We start from the raw sequence: 17,846 nt of genomic DNA, 5'->3' as shown, positions 1-17,846 counted from the left end.
CAAACTGTGTCTCCAGTCGATTTACAAGCCTCAGATGGACCACTTGGGCAAGCAGATTCTGCTTCCCCCTTCTGTTCTAGCTTCCCTCACGTGGTGGACCAACCCATCCAACGTCCTAGACGGCATCCTGTTCACTCTCCTCTCACCACGGACACCTCCCTTGTTGGGTGGAGTGCTCATCTGGAGGGCTGTCTGGCTGAAGGCATCTGGACACTGCAAGAGGCATGGATCCACATCAATATATTGGAATTGCGGGCTGCCCACCTGGCCTGTCAGGTGTTCCTGCCCCTTATCGAATCCTGCCACATTCAACTGCTGTCTAACAAAATGGTGATTGTATATATCAACAAGCAGGGCAGTGCCCACTCCCACTCCTTCTGCACGGAAGCCATCCTCCTCTTGAACTGGTCCCTCAGGCACAGGGTCACCCTCCATGCCATGCACCTCCCAGGCACCAGCAACTCTCTGGTAGACATGCTCAGCAGGTCCTTCTATGCAAATCATGAATGGAAGCTCCATGAACCCACGCTTCGCTCGGTCTTTTGCCAGTGGGACATACCAGGCAACAATCACAAACCACAAATATCCCCTCTTCTGCTCCAGAGGAGCCCTTGGACCGGGATCACAGGGTGATGCCTTCTCCTTCCCTGGACCACTGAACTCTGCTATGCCTTCCTGCCCATTTCCTTGCTCCTGCAAGTCCCGCACAAGGTGTGGCAGGATCATGCTACGGTCATTCTCATAGCCTCCTCCTGGCCTTGCAATCTCCTCCACCTCTCAACTTGCTCCCCGAATCTGCCCTCACACCCTCCTGAATCTCCTCTCACAGGCATACAGCCTCCTAAGGCACCCCAACCTGGGCCCTCTCCAGCTCTCGGCCTGGTATTTGTATGGGGCTCACGTGTAGACAGGGAATGCTCTGCCCCCGTGCACGACATCTTCACTCACAGCAGACAGCCGTCTATTAGATCCCGCTACCAAGCTAAATGGTGACACTTCACCAGCTGGGTACACCACCACCGCTATCCTCTGGACTCCGTCTCCATTCCCATCCTCCTGGACTATCTTCTGCACCTTTGACAGATGGGCCTCACACATTCCTCCGTCCACGTCCACCTGGCGGCACACAGTGCCTTTCTCCCCGCTGTGGATGGGTTTTCCATCTTCACTCACCCAAGCACTGCCCGCTTCTTTCACAGCCTTCTAAATGCCTTCCCATCCATGTGGAAGCCTACTCCCTCTTGGGACCTCACTGCCCTCACTAAGGCATCCTTCTCACCCCTTGCAATCTGCTCTCTCACCCATCTCACCATGAAAGTGATCTTTTTGGTGTCCATCACCTCAGCACGATGGGTTAGCGAGCTGGCAGCCATGATGGTCAACCTGCCCTTTACTCTCTTCCACAAAGACAGTTTCCTTACACCTGCACCCTAAATGTCTCGCCAAGGTGGCCTCCCCGTTCCACCTAAACCAGTGCATACACATCCTAATCTTCTACCCTAATCTGCACATCTCCCCCAGGGCACAAACATTGCATTCTCTCGATGTCTGCCGGGCACTGGCCTTTTATCTCCAACGCACCCACACCTTCTATGCCTCGCCCTGACTCTTCCTCACCGTCGTAGAGCACTGCCGGTGCCATGCCCTCTCCTCACAACACCTCTCTAAATGGCTCTCCCATTGTACCAAGGAATACTACGCTCTCTCTCATATTCCTCTCCCCCGCCCCTGGAGTCATAGCCCACTCCACGTGGGTGCTTGTGGCTATGTTGGCCTTTCTCATGGACGTACCATGGCAGGACACCCCTATGGCGGATACAGCAGTTGGCCGTGCCATCCTATAGACTGTGACTGCTTGCAAGTCTGTGCACCCGCCTCCAGGCTAAGCACTGCTTGCTACTCTCCCACATTTGGAATCCATCTAAGGACCATCGCACAATGAAGAGGAGGTTATTTACTGTAACTGGACGTTCTTCAAGATGTGTGGTCCCTATTTGAACTCCAATACCTGTCCTCCATCCCCTCTGCTGCTGACTCCATTGCTTGCGGGTAAGAGGGACCTGGAGCGGCATTGACCCGCACAGCCTCTTAAAACCTTGGATGTGCCGTGTGGCCAATGCACAATGCACATATGGGTCAACGGGCATTTCTACAAACAGTTCTAGCTCCAGCACATGGTGGCATGCACACCCACATCTGGAATCCAAATAGGGACCACACATCTTGAAGAATCTTCAGTTACAGTAAGTAATCTCTTCTTGAGCAAATTTATTGACATTTATGTTCCAACATATATTTAATAGTAGAAAGTAGGAAGACATGCTGTGTTTAGACACTCGGGGCTATGGAAAAGACAGGTTATGTTACATTAGAGGTCTGGGAAACCTAATAACACCACATGAGCTGTCAAAAAAATATGCACCATAAATTTTGAGCCCAGTGGCTCTGAGTAAGGCAAGTATGGGCAACAAATAAAAAATGAGGCAAGGCAAGAGAGCCCAAAAACAAAAGGGACAAATGCAAAGTAGAAGCTACTTGTGTTGATTGTGCACAAAAACTACTTTTGGTTATGTGGTTAGTATGAAAAGGAAAGAGTTACAAAAAGATGGAAAGCCTGCTTATGTCAACTACTTTAGAGAAATTAATCTTCATTTAATTCTGCAATGCTATCGAGGTCAGTATCTGTCTGGGTTTCCAGCCATGTAACTGTTTGGGACAGTTTCAACTTGGAAATCCACATATCTCAAGGCTTTCTACTTTATCTTTGTTTTGGATTTCAAATACCCTTCTTCCTTATTTATTTAGGACAGATCCTTTTCTCTCTCATTGTCCCTTGTTAGATTTGCGTGTGTGTAATCCTAATCTGTTGACAGGGAAACAAGCACACTTTAATCAAAATATCTGTCTTGAGCTTTTAATTTTTGCAATAATTGGAGAAATGTCACCGTATAAGCCACTTACTTATTGATCAAAATACCTTGTTATCTCTTTTCTCATCAGTGTGCTGCCTGGAAGAAGAGAGAAGTAGTTAGTTGATTCTATCTCAATCTGTATGTCAGTCATTTTCTTTTTTGTTTATTGTTAGAGGCGCTCCCCTGCCTTTTGTGGTCTGGAATGGCAGATGGTGTTGCCCTAACCAGGGATCCTTGTTCATGTCCTGGCCCAGTTTCCATCATCTTTCCATTTTCTCACTTCTTATCCTTTTCTGTCTCTGTTCTCTTTTTGTTTTGGTTGAGTGTTGTGATATTTTTTTCCTCCCTCTCTTCCCTGGTGATTTTCTTCCAGGGCAGCTTTCCCTCCTTGTTCTCTACTCACAGAAACTTACATGCTGCTCAGAGAAGCGCTTTCCATTAAGGAGCCCTTGGGCTGCTGCTTGAGCCTGTAGCCCTGTATACGTGAGCTGTTCTTGCTGCCAAACACATTATGGGAGCTTCCATGAAACAAATATAGGGAAAGTAGGTGGTTTTCAAAAAGCAGTGGCTAGGAAGGGATGGGGATGGGGACAGGATGGATCTAAGGTCATGCAGCTTTCTGAGGTAAGTTTGTACTATTTATTTCTACCTCTCCCCACACTCTACTTAGGCACCAGTCAGAGTGGAAAATACTGTTGCACACCCTGAAACCTTTAAACAATATTTTATGTCTTCAACTAGTGGTCATATATACTCAGCAAGGAAAGTTGAAATGAGACTTGACACTGCATAATCTGTAAATACAAACAGAACATGTAAGCAGATATTAGTCTGAGATCAAACTTAATTTTAAGCCATTTATCGCAGCCAAAATAATCATCTTTCAATATGGTTAAATTTCAGACAATCAGGTTAAATTCCTTAATGCTCCTGAAACTGAGAAATGAAAACCAAGGAGACAAATAACTACTAGCTAAAACTACAAGCGCTAATTTAAAGAAAGTTATGTCATCCAAATGAAGAAAAAATACATAGTTCTTGTTAAATATGCACCATAATTCTTGTTAATGTGTTTAATTTTAGGGGGAAATGTATGTGACTAGAATGTTTCACCTATATCTGGTGTTCTTATGGTTATGTTCATTTTCTAGGCCGCCAAGATCCATAGCACCAATTTTTGGGCCTAATATTTTGGTTGGTTTTCTAAGCCCATGTAATTCTTTGTTCTTCATTGCACAATAATTGTTTCCATACTCTTTATTTAAAAAAAAAAAAAAGGGACAGGATTAGTGATGGGATACGTACAGAGCCTAGTTGGGTAGCATCTGAAAGTAGTTACCATCTCGTGACTGTTGAATGACAAGAATTTGTTGGGCTTGATCCACTCCCCATGTTAGTCAAGAGTTCACATTAGAAAATTGCTCTCACAACGGGCACTAATTGGCAACCTTGTTGATTGTCTGAGTAGGGAAGCCAGAGACTGAATGTGCAAGGTGACTCAACTTGCCTCTTAAAGGTGGTTCCTCCAAAACAAGGTTTTTGCATGTTGAAAGAGTGACATCAGGAAGACTGCATTGCCAATGCCCACTCTGTACCAGTTCTTTAGATTATAAAGAACTTTTCTGTCTAGGGTTGTTAGGCCAACACATTTGATGAGCTTTAAAGGCAAACACACACACACACAAACAACTAAGTGAATAAAATAAAATGATGCTAGTATCTAAACACTCATAAATCGCCTTGCAGTACCAAACAACCATGAACAGGGCGAAACATGGAAAGAAAACGGGTTCTAACTGGAAGTTGAGAAAAGGGTTTGTGTGTGTGTATATTTTATTTTATTAATGAGTACAAAGAAATACTTTGACAAATATCTGTTTAAATACTATTCATGATACCAATAAAGTAGGAAGCTACTCCCTCATTAAAATATTCTGAACACTGATGCAGCATGTATCTTTTTCAAAAGGTGGAGACCTGGTTACAACAACTTGAAGAAACCATGTGTAAAACAGTGCATCGTTATATCATGGAGGCTATAGCTGCCTATGAAGAAAAGCCCAGAGAGCAATGGATTTTTGACTACCCGGCTCAAGTTGCACTTACCAGCTCACAAATCTGGTGGACGACAGATGTAGGAATAGCATTCAACAGGCTGGAAGAGGGATTTGAAATGGCCCTGAAGGATTACAATAAAAAACAGGTATTGATGTCTTGCTTATATTGGATGAAAACAAGGTTCCATTTTCATACTGTACTGATCACCCAGAAATGCTTGGCTGGCATGTTAAATGTTTTTTTAGTCAGACTGTATTTATTGGCTATCTGCTATTGCCATCCTCTGAAGAAAAGGAAATATGCCTCTTCCTTCTGATTCTCTCTCCCTCTATAGATGATCCCATTTCTGTTTCTCTCTCCAACAATGAAAATTGCCCTTATAGCTTTCTGTGGGTTCATTTTGGAGCAAGAAGAGGAAGGGTAAAAGCCAAGGTGCTATAAAATAAAGGATTTTCCCCATAATTATTAGCATTTCTCAAACAGGGATGTTTGTGACCTAAAACTGTCCAAATCTGGAAATGTAGATAATACCAAATCCAGCTCTTTGAGGTAGGTATTTTTGATAGTTAAAGACAGATGGTGGGTATTTATTCAGAAAATGTGATATGGGCCTTTATTTTCAAAAGCTATTGGTGATTTTGAGAGCCTCAGTTTTATGATCTGCACCTTGAGTCCTCTTTCAGGGGCTTGGTTTTTGGAAAGTGCTGACCCAACCGTCTCTGAAAACTAGGAATACATTTGTTGTGGGGGTACAGGAAGGATATATGGTCATTCAGCATTCCAGAATTGCTGCTATTCCTGTTGTAAGGCATCTCAAATTGAGCACCCAAAAATTGGGACACCCAAAGATCACTAGTAATTTTGAAAATGTAGGGTGTACTGAATGCTGGTAGACAACAAAAACTTGATTGGACCACCATGCTATTATGGAAATTTTAGGGTGCACACACAATACACGTGCCTGAAGAGTGGGTAGGTAATAATGCATATGTAAGGAAGCCAAAACTTGTGGGTCTGTTAGGACCGTGCTTTGTTTGATTTGACAATAAAACCATCAGAGTACAGTTTGAAACTTTGGTTAGTTTTAGTTCCAGTCCCCAAATGAGTATTTCCTGCTGTTTTAATAGCAGCTACACTGTTACCCATAATTCTCACTTAAAAATAGTGTTCTAATGTTAGCATTCTTTTTTTCTTTCAAACTTTCAAATTAAATAGCTTAATTTTTAAAAACTGGATCTGATTCGATTATAATGGATGATCTGCCAGAACTAAATAATTTTCCCCTCATATCTGCAAGCTGAGAATGAAAAAAATTTAACGCATCAAATTATGTAAGTCTTACCAATGCCTGATATCGTGCCATCAATTTTTAAGTAGAATTCCCCCCGTCTCCCATTGAAAGAGGTAGAGAGGTCTACTTAAAAATTGTTGACTTGCTATGGTTTTGTGGTATTTCTTCATCTAACAGATACATACTGTGCCTCTTGTCCTTTTGCTGGGTGGAACATGGCAGGGGTGCTGTCAAGGAGCCCATTCCCTGGTTCTCGGCCCTGAGGCAGGCTGCTCTAAACTGTGCCAGCTAGCAGGGATTCCTCCTGAGGCACCGTACACCACCACTTTTTGTGTTCCAGCTATTCCCCCTCTGGGGCACCCTACCTTGTGGGAGAATTTTGCTCTCTTTGCACTCCTAAGAGTATGGAGTGGACCCGAGAACCTTATATGCATTAGGCAACTTTCTAAGATTCTATAAATCAATAACATTTTTTGTGGGGAGAAGTGTCTGAGATTTATCAGGGTGCAGAGTAATTCAACTTGAAATTTTGCCATTCAAATGTCCTTTGTAATCAGATTAGTGTATCCCATAAAGTTATGGTGTGGTAGCCTAAACCCAAGATAAATGACCCATTTAAAAAAAAACTTGCTATAAAGTAAGGAAATTAGGAATTACAGTTGTAATTCTGAAAGAAGTCATTGACACTTAGATAACTACCAGACCCTTAAATCTGGGGACTACAAGAAAGCTGACGTCTAAATTGCATTATGCCAATAATGAAAAAGCATAGCTTTTGAGGTCTCATTCATTCTTGAATCCTTTTTTGTAGCAGGGTCTGAACACGGACAAGCACGGCTGTATCGTACATCACTTACACAATACATTATATGCACTCTATTAATGTTATGTTTGCCTAATTAAACATGTGCACAGCCACAGGCTATCATCTTCTTTACTGTTAATGTGAAGTGTTGTGAAGAAAACACATTCATTAAGGATATTTTCACAGTGCAGCTATAAGTAACTTCATTAATATCACATTTATTAATTCCTCCATTCATTGTGTTGTACTTCTTTAAACCTCAAGCCTTTGTACTTTCATACCGTATATTTTCAAGTTCTTTGTCCAGTAAAAACATCTGAAGCAAAGAACCATTTCCCCCTTTTCTTGAAAGGGGAATAGATCTCACCATTCAGAAGGTTTTCCTGATATTGACTATAAAAGTTCCTGTTTAACTTTATCCCAGTGTCTAGAACTGATATGCCCAGAACTGATCTAGTGTTCCAAACATACTTGGTAACTTATAACCATGCATGTGCAAGATAGCTTATGTGGTAATTGAATTCATTATATAGGCAGAGTGTATCTCCCATGGTGGTGGTGACTGGGGCAGTGGAATGAAATGTTGCAACAAAATTATTGTCATCTTTTTAGATCACTCAGCTAAACGCTCTCATTGCTTTGTTGCTGGGAGAACTTGCCTCAGGTGACAGACAGAAGATCATGACCATTTGCACTATAGATGTTCATGCTCGAGATGTGGTGGCAAAACTTGTTGCTCAAAAGGTAAATTGTAGGGTGTAACTTTTTTCATACGATGTTTTAGGGTTTAAAAGGGAAAAAGAAAAGGACTTTAAGCCAAGCATGTGTCCAGGCTTGCATGAGTGCATAAGGAAGGGGCAGATGATATGGTTGTGGGCACAAAGACTACCTGCTTCCCAGCCATGTACCGAACCACTGGCCATACCTCTCTCTGTGGTACATTGCCTTCTGGAGTCTCGTACTTGGGTGATGAATCAAACTCAGAACTCTTTTTTTTTTTTTTTTTTTTTTTTTTTACCCATTTGTAGGATGGTTCAAACCAGGTTCAAACTTTGATCAGCAAAGGGTTCCTTTCAGAACCTTAGATCATAAAACTATGAGCACAAGTTATCCTTGGGTAAGCCAAGTCTGTTCTTCAGATGATGGGTTCCATGCAGGCATGTCTGGAACTAGTCTATTTTTCTGTGTAGCTTCTCCATCTTCGAATATTTAGCCATTAGTTGTTTTGTTCTGATCTCTGTTTAGCCCTCCAGAACTGGAGGCCTGTCTGTCTCACATGGTGGTTGCAGGATAAATATATTCCTACACACAAAACTTTGTTCTGGTGAAACTGAAGTTACAGGTACGTGTCAGTGGTCTGAATGCATATTACCTTATATTGGATGGAGAGTGAAGAGGGCTTGGGAGGTAATCATAGGTGCTGGAACCAGGGATGCTTGGGGTGCTGCTGCACCCCCTGACTTGAAGTGGTTTCCATTATATACAGGGTTTACAATTTGTTTCAATGGCTCTCAGCATGCCTGGAAGTAAGTATAATCCCTTATAATTGCTTGTAGTAGTTATTACTTGTAAAAGACTAGGTGTGAAACCTACTGATGACAGTTAAAGCTTTTGGGAGTGTCTGGTTTCTTTCATCTCCACAGCTTCCACATGACATAATGTTTGTGCAATGGTTTTAGGTCACTAATTCCCAAGCTTTTGCTTGGCTGTCACAACTACGCCATAGATGGGATGAGGCCCAGAAACACTGCCTAGCCAACATTTGCGATGCTCAGTTCCAGTACTTTTATGAGTATTTGGGAAATACCTCTCGGCTAGTTATTACACCTCTGACTGACAGGTACTGACTGTTAATAATGAACTATCTCTGCTTGATCCATTTAATAGAATACAAAGTTAAACTTTCCATAGCAAACCTCTGTGTTCTTTCATAAATATGTTTAAGGTCCTTCTTAATATGACAAATGCAATACCTTTATGTGCGTGTGTATAAATAAAACAAATGGTATGATCTTCGTGTTTGTAAAATAGATAAAATTAAATATATTCCCTAGTTGATGTGCTATAGGTTCTCAGTGTAATCTGACAAGTATTGAAATTAGTGTATGTACCATTCTACACAATTGGCTTATATATGTAAAATAAATATTTCAAATTAAAATGTTGCACTTCACTTTTTACACGGTCCATCTCATGCAAGATCCTATTCTAACATATATGCACAAGATATACAATTAAGGTTTTAGTGATATCCTAAATTTCCCAGCTTTTGTGGTTTTAAAATCTCCACCATGTTAGTAACATTCTTTGCATGCAATAATAATTGTCTCTCATTGCTTAAAGGTGTTACATTACTCTAACACAGTCTCTACACCTGACAATGAGCGGGGCTCCTGCAGGGCCAGCTGGCACAGGCAAAACAGAGACCACCAAAGACTTGGGCCATGCCCTTGGTATGATGGTCTATGTCTTCAACTGTTCTGAACAGATGGACTATAAGGTATGGTATTTTATCAAATAGTGGTTTCAGTACAATTTTATTTTTTTAACATACAGTGCATTAAAAAATACCTTTAATCTTTGTGAAAATAAATGCTAAATGGTTGATCCTATCTTTTAGTCCATAGGAAACATCTACAAAGGTTTGGTCCAGACAGGTGCTTGGGGATGCTTTGATGAGTTTAATCGAATTTCAGTAGAAGTCCTATCAGTGGTGGCAGTGCAAGTAAAGACTATACACGATGCCATTAGAAATAAGAGGAAGAAGTAAGTATTTTAATGTCATTTCTTTTATAGGCCTTTGCAAAGGCATAAGTACAAAAATTTAAAAGTATATTTCTAAAAATCCTGCTATGGACATTTGCTAGTGTGTATATGGTGTGTGGGTGTGTGTATGTCTATAATATATGTATATCTAGAAGCTAATTTAATATGTAATATTAGCCCTCTCCCCCAAATGATAAGAAGAAAACACCTAGAATATGGGTGAAATACTGGCCCCATTGAAGTTAATGGGAGTTTTGCCATTCACTTTAATTCTAGGATTTCACCCTATGTAGAGTTATTACATACTATGGAGCAGTCCTTGGCTGTGGTAAATTTGTCCTAATTCCATTGACTTCAATGGAGCTATGACGGTTTATATCAGCTGAGGATCTGCCCCATTTTTTTCTGTATCTTTGTTTTATTTTTTCTCTTGGATTGGCAAGCACCATAACAACCTACCACATACCTCCTCTTCGTCACAATTACCTGCACAGATTTTTTCCTAAATCAGACAATCTGTCCTCCATTTCAAATGGATTTTTTTTTAAGATGGAAATAATTGTTGGCCTCTAATCAAACTGCAGTATTATAGCAAGTCATTTACTTACATCATGTCACGGCTATTGCAGATTTTTATTCCTTGGAGAAAACATTACACTGAAACCATCAGTTGGGATATTTATTACCATGAACCCAGGATATGCTGGTCGAACAGAACTACCTGAAAATCTCAAAGCTCTATTCAGGCAAGTATACTGTAGATTATCATTTAGAGTACTCATGCCACCTAATGTCACTGGCCTGGTTTGCAATGTAAGACAGTTTGTGCTTATTTCAGAGTTTCTGTGAAAATGTTCAACACAGTTATTGTTTCTGCCCATACAAGTTGATAGGGGTGGATGCACTTAATAATGGAACTTTTTTTTTCATATTTTTTTCATATATAAAGTGTAAAACTTTTGAATACTTAATAACATGGGAGATCTACACATAAAACATACATGTGCACAAGGATATCCACTATTTTGTGAGTAATTGCAGCAATTGTATATGGAAATCTATGCAGATAGGTTGAAAGGCACCAAATTTACCTGTTTATTAGGGCTCTCCATTAATCGCCGTTAACTCATGCGATTAACTAAAAAAAAATTAATCGTGATTTAAAAAATTAATTGTGATTAATCGCACTGTAATCGCAATTACCAATTGAAATTTATTAAATATTTTTGGATGTTTTTCTACATTTTCAAATATATTGATTTCTGTTACAACACAGAATACTAAGTGTACAGTGCTCACGTTATATTATTTTTATTACAAATATTTGCACTGTAAAAATGACAAACAAAAGAAATAGTATTTTTCAATTCCCCTCATACAAGTACTGTAGTGCAATCTCTTTATCATGAAAGTGCAACTTACAGATGTAGATTTTTTTTTTGTTACGACTGCTCTCAAAAACAAAACAATGTAAAACTTTAGGGCCTACAAGTCCACTCAGTCCTACTTCTTGTTCAGCCAATCGCTAAGATAAACAAGTTTGTTTACATTTACAGGAGATGCTGCTGTTTGCTCTTTATTTACAATGTCACCTGAAAGTGAGAACAGGCATTTGCATAGCACTTTTGTAGCCGGCATTGCAAGGTATTTATATGCCAGATATGCTAAACATTCGTATGCCCCTTCATGCTTCGGCCACCATTCCAGAGGATATGCTTCCATGCTGATGATGCTCCTTAAAAAATAATGTGTTAATTAAATTTGTGACTGAACTCCTTGGGGGAGAACTGTATGTCCCCTGCTGTTTTACCCATATTCTACCATATATTTCATGTTATAGCAGTCTCGGATGATGACCCAGCACATGTTTGTTTTAAGAACACTTTCACAGCATATTTGACAAAATGCAAAGAAGATACCAATGTGAGATTTCTAAAAATAGTTACAGCACTCAACCCAAGGTTTAAGAATCTGAAGTGCCGTCCAAAATCTGAGAGGGACAATGTGTGGCGCATGCTTTCAGAAGCCTTAAAAGAGCAACACTCCGATGTGGAAACTACAGAACCCGAACCACCAAAAAAGAAAATAAACTTTCTGCTGGTGGCATCTGACTCAGATGATGAAAATGAACATGCGCCGGTCCGCTCTCCTTTGGATTGTTATTGAGCAGAACCCATCATCAGAATGTATTCACGTCCTATGGAATGGTGGTTGAAGGTGAAGGGACATATGAATCTTTAGCGCATCTGGCACGTAAATATCTTGTGATGCCGGCTACAAGAGTGCCATGCAAACGCCTGTTCTCACTTTCAGGTGACATTGTAAACTAGAAGCGGGCAACATTATCTCCTGCAAATTGTAACCAAGTTTGTTTGAGCAACTGGCTGAATGAGAAGTAGGACTGAGTGGACTTGTAGGCCCTAAAGTTTTACATTGTTTTATTTTTTAATGCAGTTATTTTTTGTACATAATTCTACATTTGTGAGTTCAACTTTCATGATAAAGAGATTGCACTACAGTACTTATATGAGGTGAATTGAAAAATACTATTTTTTTTGTTTTTTACAGGGCAAATATTTGTAATAAAAAATAAATATAAAGTGAGCACTGTACACTTGTCTTCTGTGTTGTAATTGAAATCAACATATTTGAAAATGTAGAAACCATCCAAAAATATTTAAATAAATGGTATTCCATTATTGTTTAACAATGCGATGAATCACAATTAATTTTTTTAATTGCATGATTAATTTGTTTAATTGCTTGACAGCGCTACTTTTTATATGCTTGAACAGATGTAAGTATGCCCACGTACATATATGTTTCATATGCACTTATTGAAAATGTGGCCCTTGTTTTAGTTAATAAATTTTTGGGTTGGTGATTATTGGACAGACATGAAGCATAAGCACTGCAAAACTGTTTAATATATTTTTGGTTATTTTAGGAGCCTTATTTAAAATACGTGTTGCATAATACACGATATTACCAAAGAATGTAATTAAAATGTAAGAAGTATAAGCTTTAACCTTTTATATTATCTTTAATTTCCTTTACGTGTTACATATATAATTCTAACCTGTGGTGGTTCTTAAATTGTGTCAAAATCCACCTCTGTGTAAGCAGGTGTGCCTCCATTTAATCAACAGAATGGTAACCACCTATGCCAATGGTGATTTTAATCTGATGGTTAGATTTGAGATTCTACTGGGATCTGACTGGAAATATATTTTGACTTCAGTGGAGTGACACCTGCTTACATAAATGTTGACTTTGACCCAAAATCGTTACTTTTGCCTTAGTGCTTTTCATGATTTCATCCAGCCTCAAAAGAAAATGAGTGATTTTGAAGTTCAATCACGTAAAGTACTGAGGTCCAGTGGAGTAAGCTGTAAGACTTTTTGGGGCTGAATTGGCGCTCCAAGCTCTCACTCACCACCTGGGATTTGTTTCTCAGAGTCGTGCATCTCTGTGGCTGATTTTTACAATGTAGAACCTTAGGGCAGAAATGAGCCCTGTGGTTTGTTGTTGTTGTTTTGGGGTTTTTTTAGCAGTGCATGTTTGTTCACTCATATTACTTTCTTCTACAACTATTAAGCGATGAGGATGAATAGCAAGTGAGTGCTTGTCTGAAGACTGCTGGGGGAAGCACTTACCAAAAGCACAAGACTTCATCCTCAACTAAAGTGGTGGTTGCATGCAAATAAATAAATTTAAAAAAAAAGTCTAAAACCCCCAAAATCATAAGAACGAAACTAGAAAACACTGTTGTCCCACCTTCTCTAGTTGCTCCTCCCAAAGGATAGAAGCTGTTCCAGAGGATCCTTCTGAGAACAGGGAATCGTTTTTTAGTCATGATGACAAATTGAAGCAAAGCCTCCATGAAGTGAAGCAGTCACTATAGTGCTAGAGCGAAAACAACCAAGTATTGATAGGCTCCATTATATTTAACCCAAAGACGATGGAGTGACAACTTGCAAAACTTGATAGCTATGGGCAAGTGGCTGCAGTAGTGAAGAAAACAAAGTCTAAACTTGGAATTTAGAGCCATCAAACTAGTTCTTGTTCAATTTCCAAAATGCTGTCCTGCAGTTCCACATTCTGATGCCATCTGACAACATGATGGATATGTCATACCTTTTAGGATAGGTCTGGTGTCCTATTTTGCATACAGGATGGGATTTCTTTATTCCTTTTCATATTTCTGACTCTATTTCTACTTGGTACATTACTATGGACTAGTGGAGCTGATATGAAGCACAATGGAAAATATTTTCTGTGATTATTTTCTTTCTAGGACTGTCATCTCCACTAGTCTGACCCACCCAAAGATAGTGGAGTATAGAAAGATAATGTAAATTTTATCCTCTTACAACAGAAGTTCATCAGCAAGTGCAGTTTGAGGTCAACAGAGAACTGGCTATTAACACAATACTAGAGCCCTGCAAATCCATGAATATCCGCCGACTGGATGCGGATACAAATTTTATATCTGCACAGGGCTCTACTAACTCCTCTTGTCACCATCTACTAAAATCTCAGAAGAGATAGCTAAAAACATATCAAATAGTAAACTAATATTCCATGCATGCCGTTGCTGTGTTTGTCACTTGAGTTATGTTCTGTTAGGTAGGATATAGATGGAGTATAAACCTTCATACTTTAGGATACAAGGCAACTACTAATAAGGATTACGAAGAATTTTCCATATGGATACTTTTATTCCAGAATTGTCCATGACAGGGTTTTTTTGCACCTTCATCTAAGTGAGAAAAATTCCTTGGACTACATGAAGCACTTGTTCTGAACCTTTTTGTTAGTTTCTGTGTTCCTTCATGATTGTGACTCGGAGAAGTTCATTTGATCGCAGAAGGAAGGAAAGGTGTTCCATAAGACACAATCTCTGTTAAAATGTAATCCACCCTATGGAAAAAATTAAGAACTTCTACATGTTTCAAATAAAAAGAACAGGAGTACTTGGGGCACCTTAGAGACTAACAAATTTATTAGAGCATAAGCTTTCGTGGGCTACAACCCACTTGATTTAATGAGGGGCCTCTTTGACCTTATCTCTCTTTTTGTGTCTGTTTTTGGTTTTGTGTTGACTGAGATGTTTTAATGGCTGGATGGCTTGCCAATGTGTATTCTGTTTTAAAAATCAGGAATAAAATATAAAGTTTTTTTTGTTTAAAAAAAAAAGTAAACAAAGTTTTATTCCATCTTAAACAGTCCTCCAGGAGGATTCAGTCTTGAAAAGAGCAAATCCAAAATGGTGACCAATACTTGAGTGGCAGGATTTTGTATGTTCCAGTATTCACTGTGCCTTGCAAGTATCTGCCAGTCCATCACACTAAGTGACAGAATCATATATTGTTCTGAGGCACTAGCGCTGAGGAGGCTGCAATATCTGACTTGAAAGCTCTGTACTTTTCAACCTGTCCTTTGTATGTAGCAATGTTACTGACTGCTAATAATCAACAGTGCCTAATTAACCATTATTTTTTAATCTGAAGCAGAGTCCTTGTTAGCTCTGACTGACGCACATAATTGTGACTCTCTTGAGCTCTGTTTAAGAATGTTTATACACATCAGTCACTCGATTGAGGTGACTTGTTCTTGCCATGCTTAAATACTAATCTGTGTATTTTGACTTTTTTTTAAGACCCTGTGCCATGGTTGTCCCTGACATTGAACTAATCTGTGAAATTATGTTGGTTGCTGAGGGATTTATTGATGCACGCTTGTTAGCCAGGAAGTTTATTACCCTGTATACTCTCTGCAGGGAGCTGCTTTCTAAACAGGTGAGAGTCTATTTTTGGACTTCTGGACTAGATATATGCTAATTACCCGCCACCCACCTCGATTTTGAAATAGTGATGTTGGGCAGAGTGAAATTTGCATAATTTATAATTTTATACATATTTTTTAAATTGCATGTAGATCTTTATTATATCAGCTAAGGTGATGCCCAGTAAAACAGTTGTTGTCATTTAAAATAGTGGCTCCATGCATTCAGAAGTGACTTTTTCCCCCAGTACTTAGTGTTTTTGTAATGCATTAATTTTGGAATAAATAATTGACTATTAACTGTTCAATACGTAGTGGAACAGTTCCACGTGGTGGAATTAAATCATGCTGTTGAAATGTATTTATACTAGGATCTATTGAAAAAAGAAAAACTACTAGGCAATGTAAGAATTACGATAGGTGATTTATGACTAGCTATATTTGGATGAAAGTTTTAAAATTTGCCACACAAATACAGTAAAGAGAACGTCAAATGCAGGAAGTATAGTATCATTGCTAAATTATATAGTAGTTGCACTAGGAAGAAGTCTTATTCACAATACTTACCTAAAAACACCCCAAAGTTATAAAAGTCAGAAGATTTATTATTTCCCCCCTTCAACTTATGCTATTTATTCATTTCCAAAAGTATAGCTTCTTACAAGCAAAGGTGTTCTTTATATTCAGTTTAATTAGTCGAATGAGCGCTGTCTGAACAACGCTTCACCTTTTGCCCATAAATCTTGACAAATAAAACCATTGTGAAAGAAAACAGTTTACCTTTCTACATGCATAACTTTTGTAATTCTTGCCTCCTATACTAAAGTTCCCCTCTCACATTCTTTAAAACATGGCTAGAGACCATTCTGATTTGAAATCTTGTATATGTTTTTGGCATGTAGTAAAAGGGAGATGATATTATGTGATTACAAGAATGCGAGCCAGGGACTCCTGAGCTCCAATGCTACTTTGAGATGGAATCCCTTTCTGGGCTTGGGCAAACCACTTAACTAGTTTGCCTTAATCTTATCATCTGTAAAATATGGATGACAATGCTCACTACTAGTACTTAACATCTATGGTACCTCAAAGAGATCTTGTGAGATTTGGTTATTAAGTGTTTTGAAAAGGTAAAAAGGTTTTAAAGGGATTATTAGTATTGTTTTTATGTTTGTTTTTCCCCTATAATTTATTTTGGATGCTTAGCTCATTCTTTTAGTATGTTATCAGGTCTTTTTTTGAATTGTGCAGCATTGAGTACTCACAGATAAACACCTGTTTGTGTTCCGTCATTTCATAAAACCACTTACATTCAACAGGCCAGATTCTGCTGTCAGATACACCAGTATAAATCAGCTCATTGTAAATCTTCTAAAATCAATGATGTTATGCCATAGTCTAAAATAGTCTAATATGCTGTAAATTCTAGTTTGTCTCTCCATGTAGCTATATATCAAATTGTGTATACTTCTAAGAAAGATCATTTCATAAGGTTTCATGAATAGTCAATGTTTGTTTGTTTTTTCATAGGATCATTATGATTGGGGACTTCGTGCTGTTAAGTCAGTCTTGGTGGTTGCTGGCTCATTGAAGCGAGGAGACAAGAACAGACCTGAGGATCAGGTTAGGTACCTTATGTACAAATTTAAGTTTAACAATCATAAGAACTTCTGATACTGTGTTTTATCTCTGAATCACTGGGAATAAAGACAGAATCCTGAAGAGAGGGAGGTGGGTTTAAAGCCCTGGCTGATATGATAATATGTGATTTACCATCCTTTTCCAGGTACTTATGCGAACCTTAAGAGACTTCAACTTGCCTAAAATAGTGACAGATGATATCCCAATTTTCATGGGCCTGATCAGTGACCTGTTTCCTGCTCTGGATGTTCCAAGGAGGAGGGATCTGCAATTTGAACAGATGGTTAAACAATCTACCCTGGAGCTTCACTTGCAGCCTGAGGAGAGCTTTATTCTCAAAGTAAAATAATTCATTGCTTTTAATTACGCCCCTTAAGAGTTTCAATCAACATAATTGCAGTCAAGTTGTATTAGACATGAAGGTTAACTTTCAGTACATCGCAGTGTTCCTAATCTGTCCTGAAAGTCTAGGATTTTCAAAGGTACTGTGTCATGACAACATATTGCAATTTAATACAGGTAGATTCATGTTAGTAAATACACCTCTACCCCAATATAACGCGACCTGATATAACACGAATTCGGA

General features: G+C 39.1%; 1 protein-coding gene across 1 annotated transcript in view; it reads left to right on the top strand.

Annotated features, from left to right (window-relative positions):
- The window catches only part of DNAH11 (dynein axonemal heavy chain 11), a 278,248-nt gene that overhangs the window by 94,969 nt on the left and 165,433 nt on the right, over positions 1–17,846 (top strand). Inside the window, exons 30-38 of the mRNA XM_026649417.2 lie at positions 4,882–5,115; positions 7,679–7,810; positions 8,746–8,906; positions 9,410–9,566; positions 9,687–9,832; positions 10,462–10,578; positions 15,495–15,633; positions 17,150–17,242; positions 17,406–17,600. Of these exons, the coding sequence (XP_026505202.1) occupies positions 4,882–5,115; positions 7,679–7,810; positions 8,746–8,906; positions 9,410–9,566; positions 9,687–9,832; positions 10,462–10,578; positions 15,495–15,633; positions 17,150–17,242; positions 17,406–17,600 (1,374 nt within the window). The remainder of the gene's footprint in view (positions 1–4,881; positions 5,116–7,678; positions 7,811–8,745; positions 8,907–9,409; positions 9,567–9,686; positions 9,833–10,461; positions 10,579–15,494; positions 15,634–17,149; positions 17,243–17,405; positions 17,601–17,846) is intronic.

This window comes from Terrapene carolina, unplaced genomic scaffold (genome assembly GCF_002925995.2).
Source record: "Terrapene carolina triunguis isolate 2854851 unplaced genomic scaffold, T_m_triunguis-2.0 Scaffold84, whole genome shotgun sequence".
Taxonomy (NCBI): Eukaryota; Metazoa; Chordata; order Testudines; family Emydidae; genus Terrapene; species Terrapene triunguis.
This window is presented reverse-complemented; position numbering and strand designations above follow the sequence as displayed.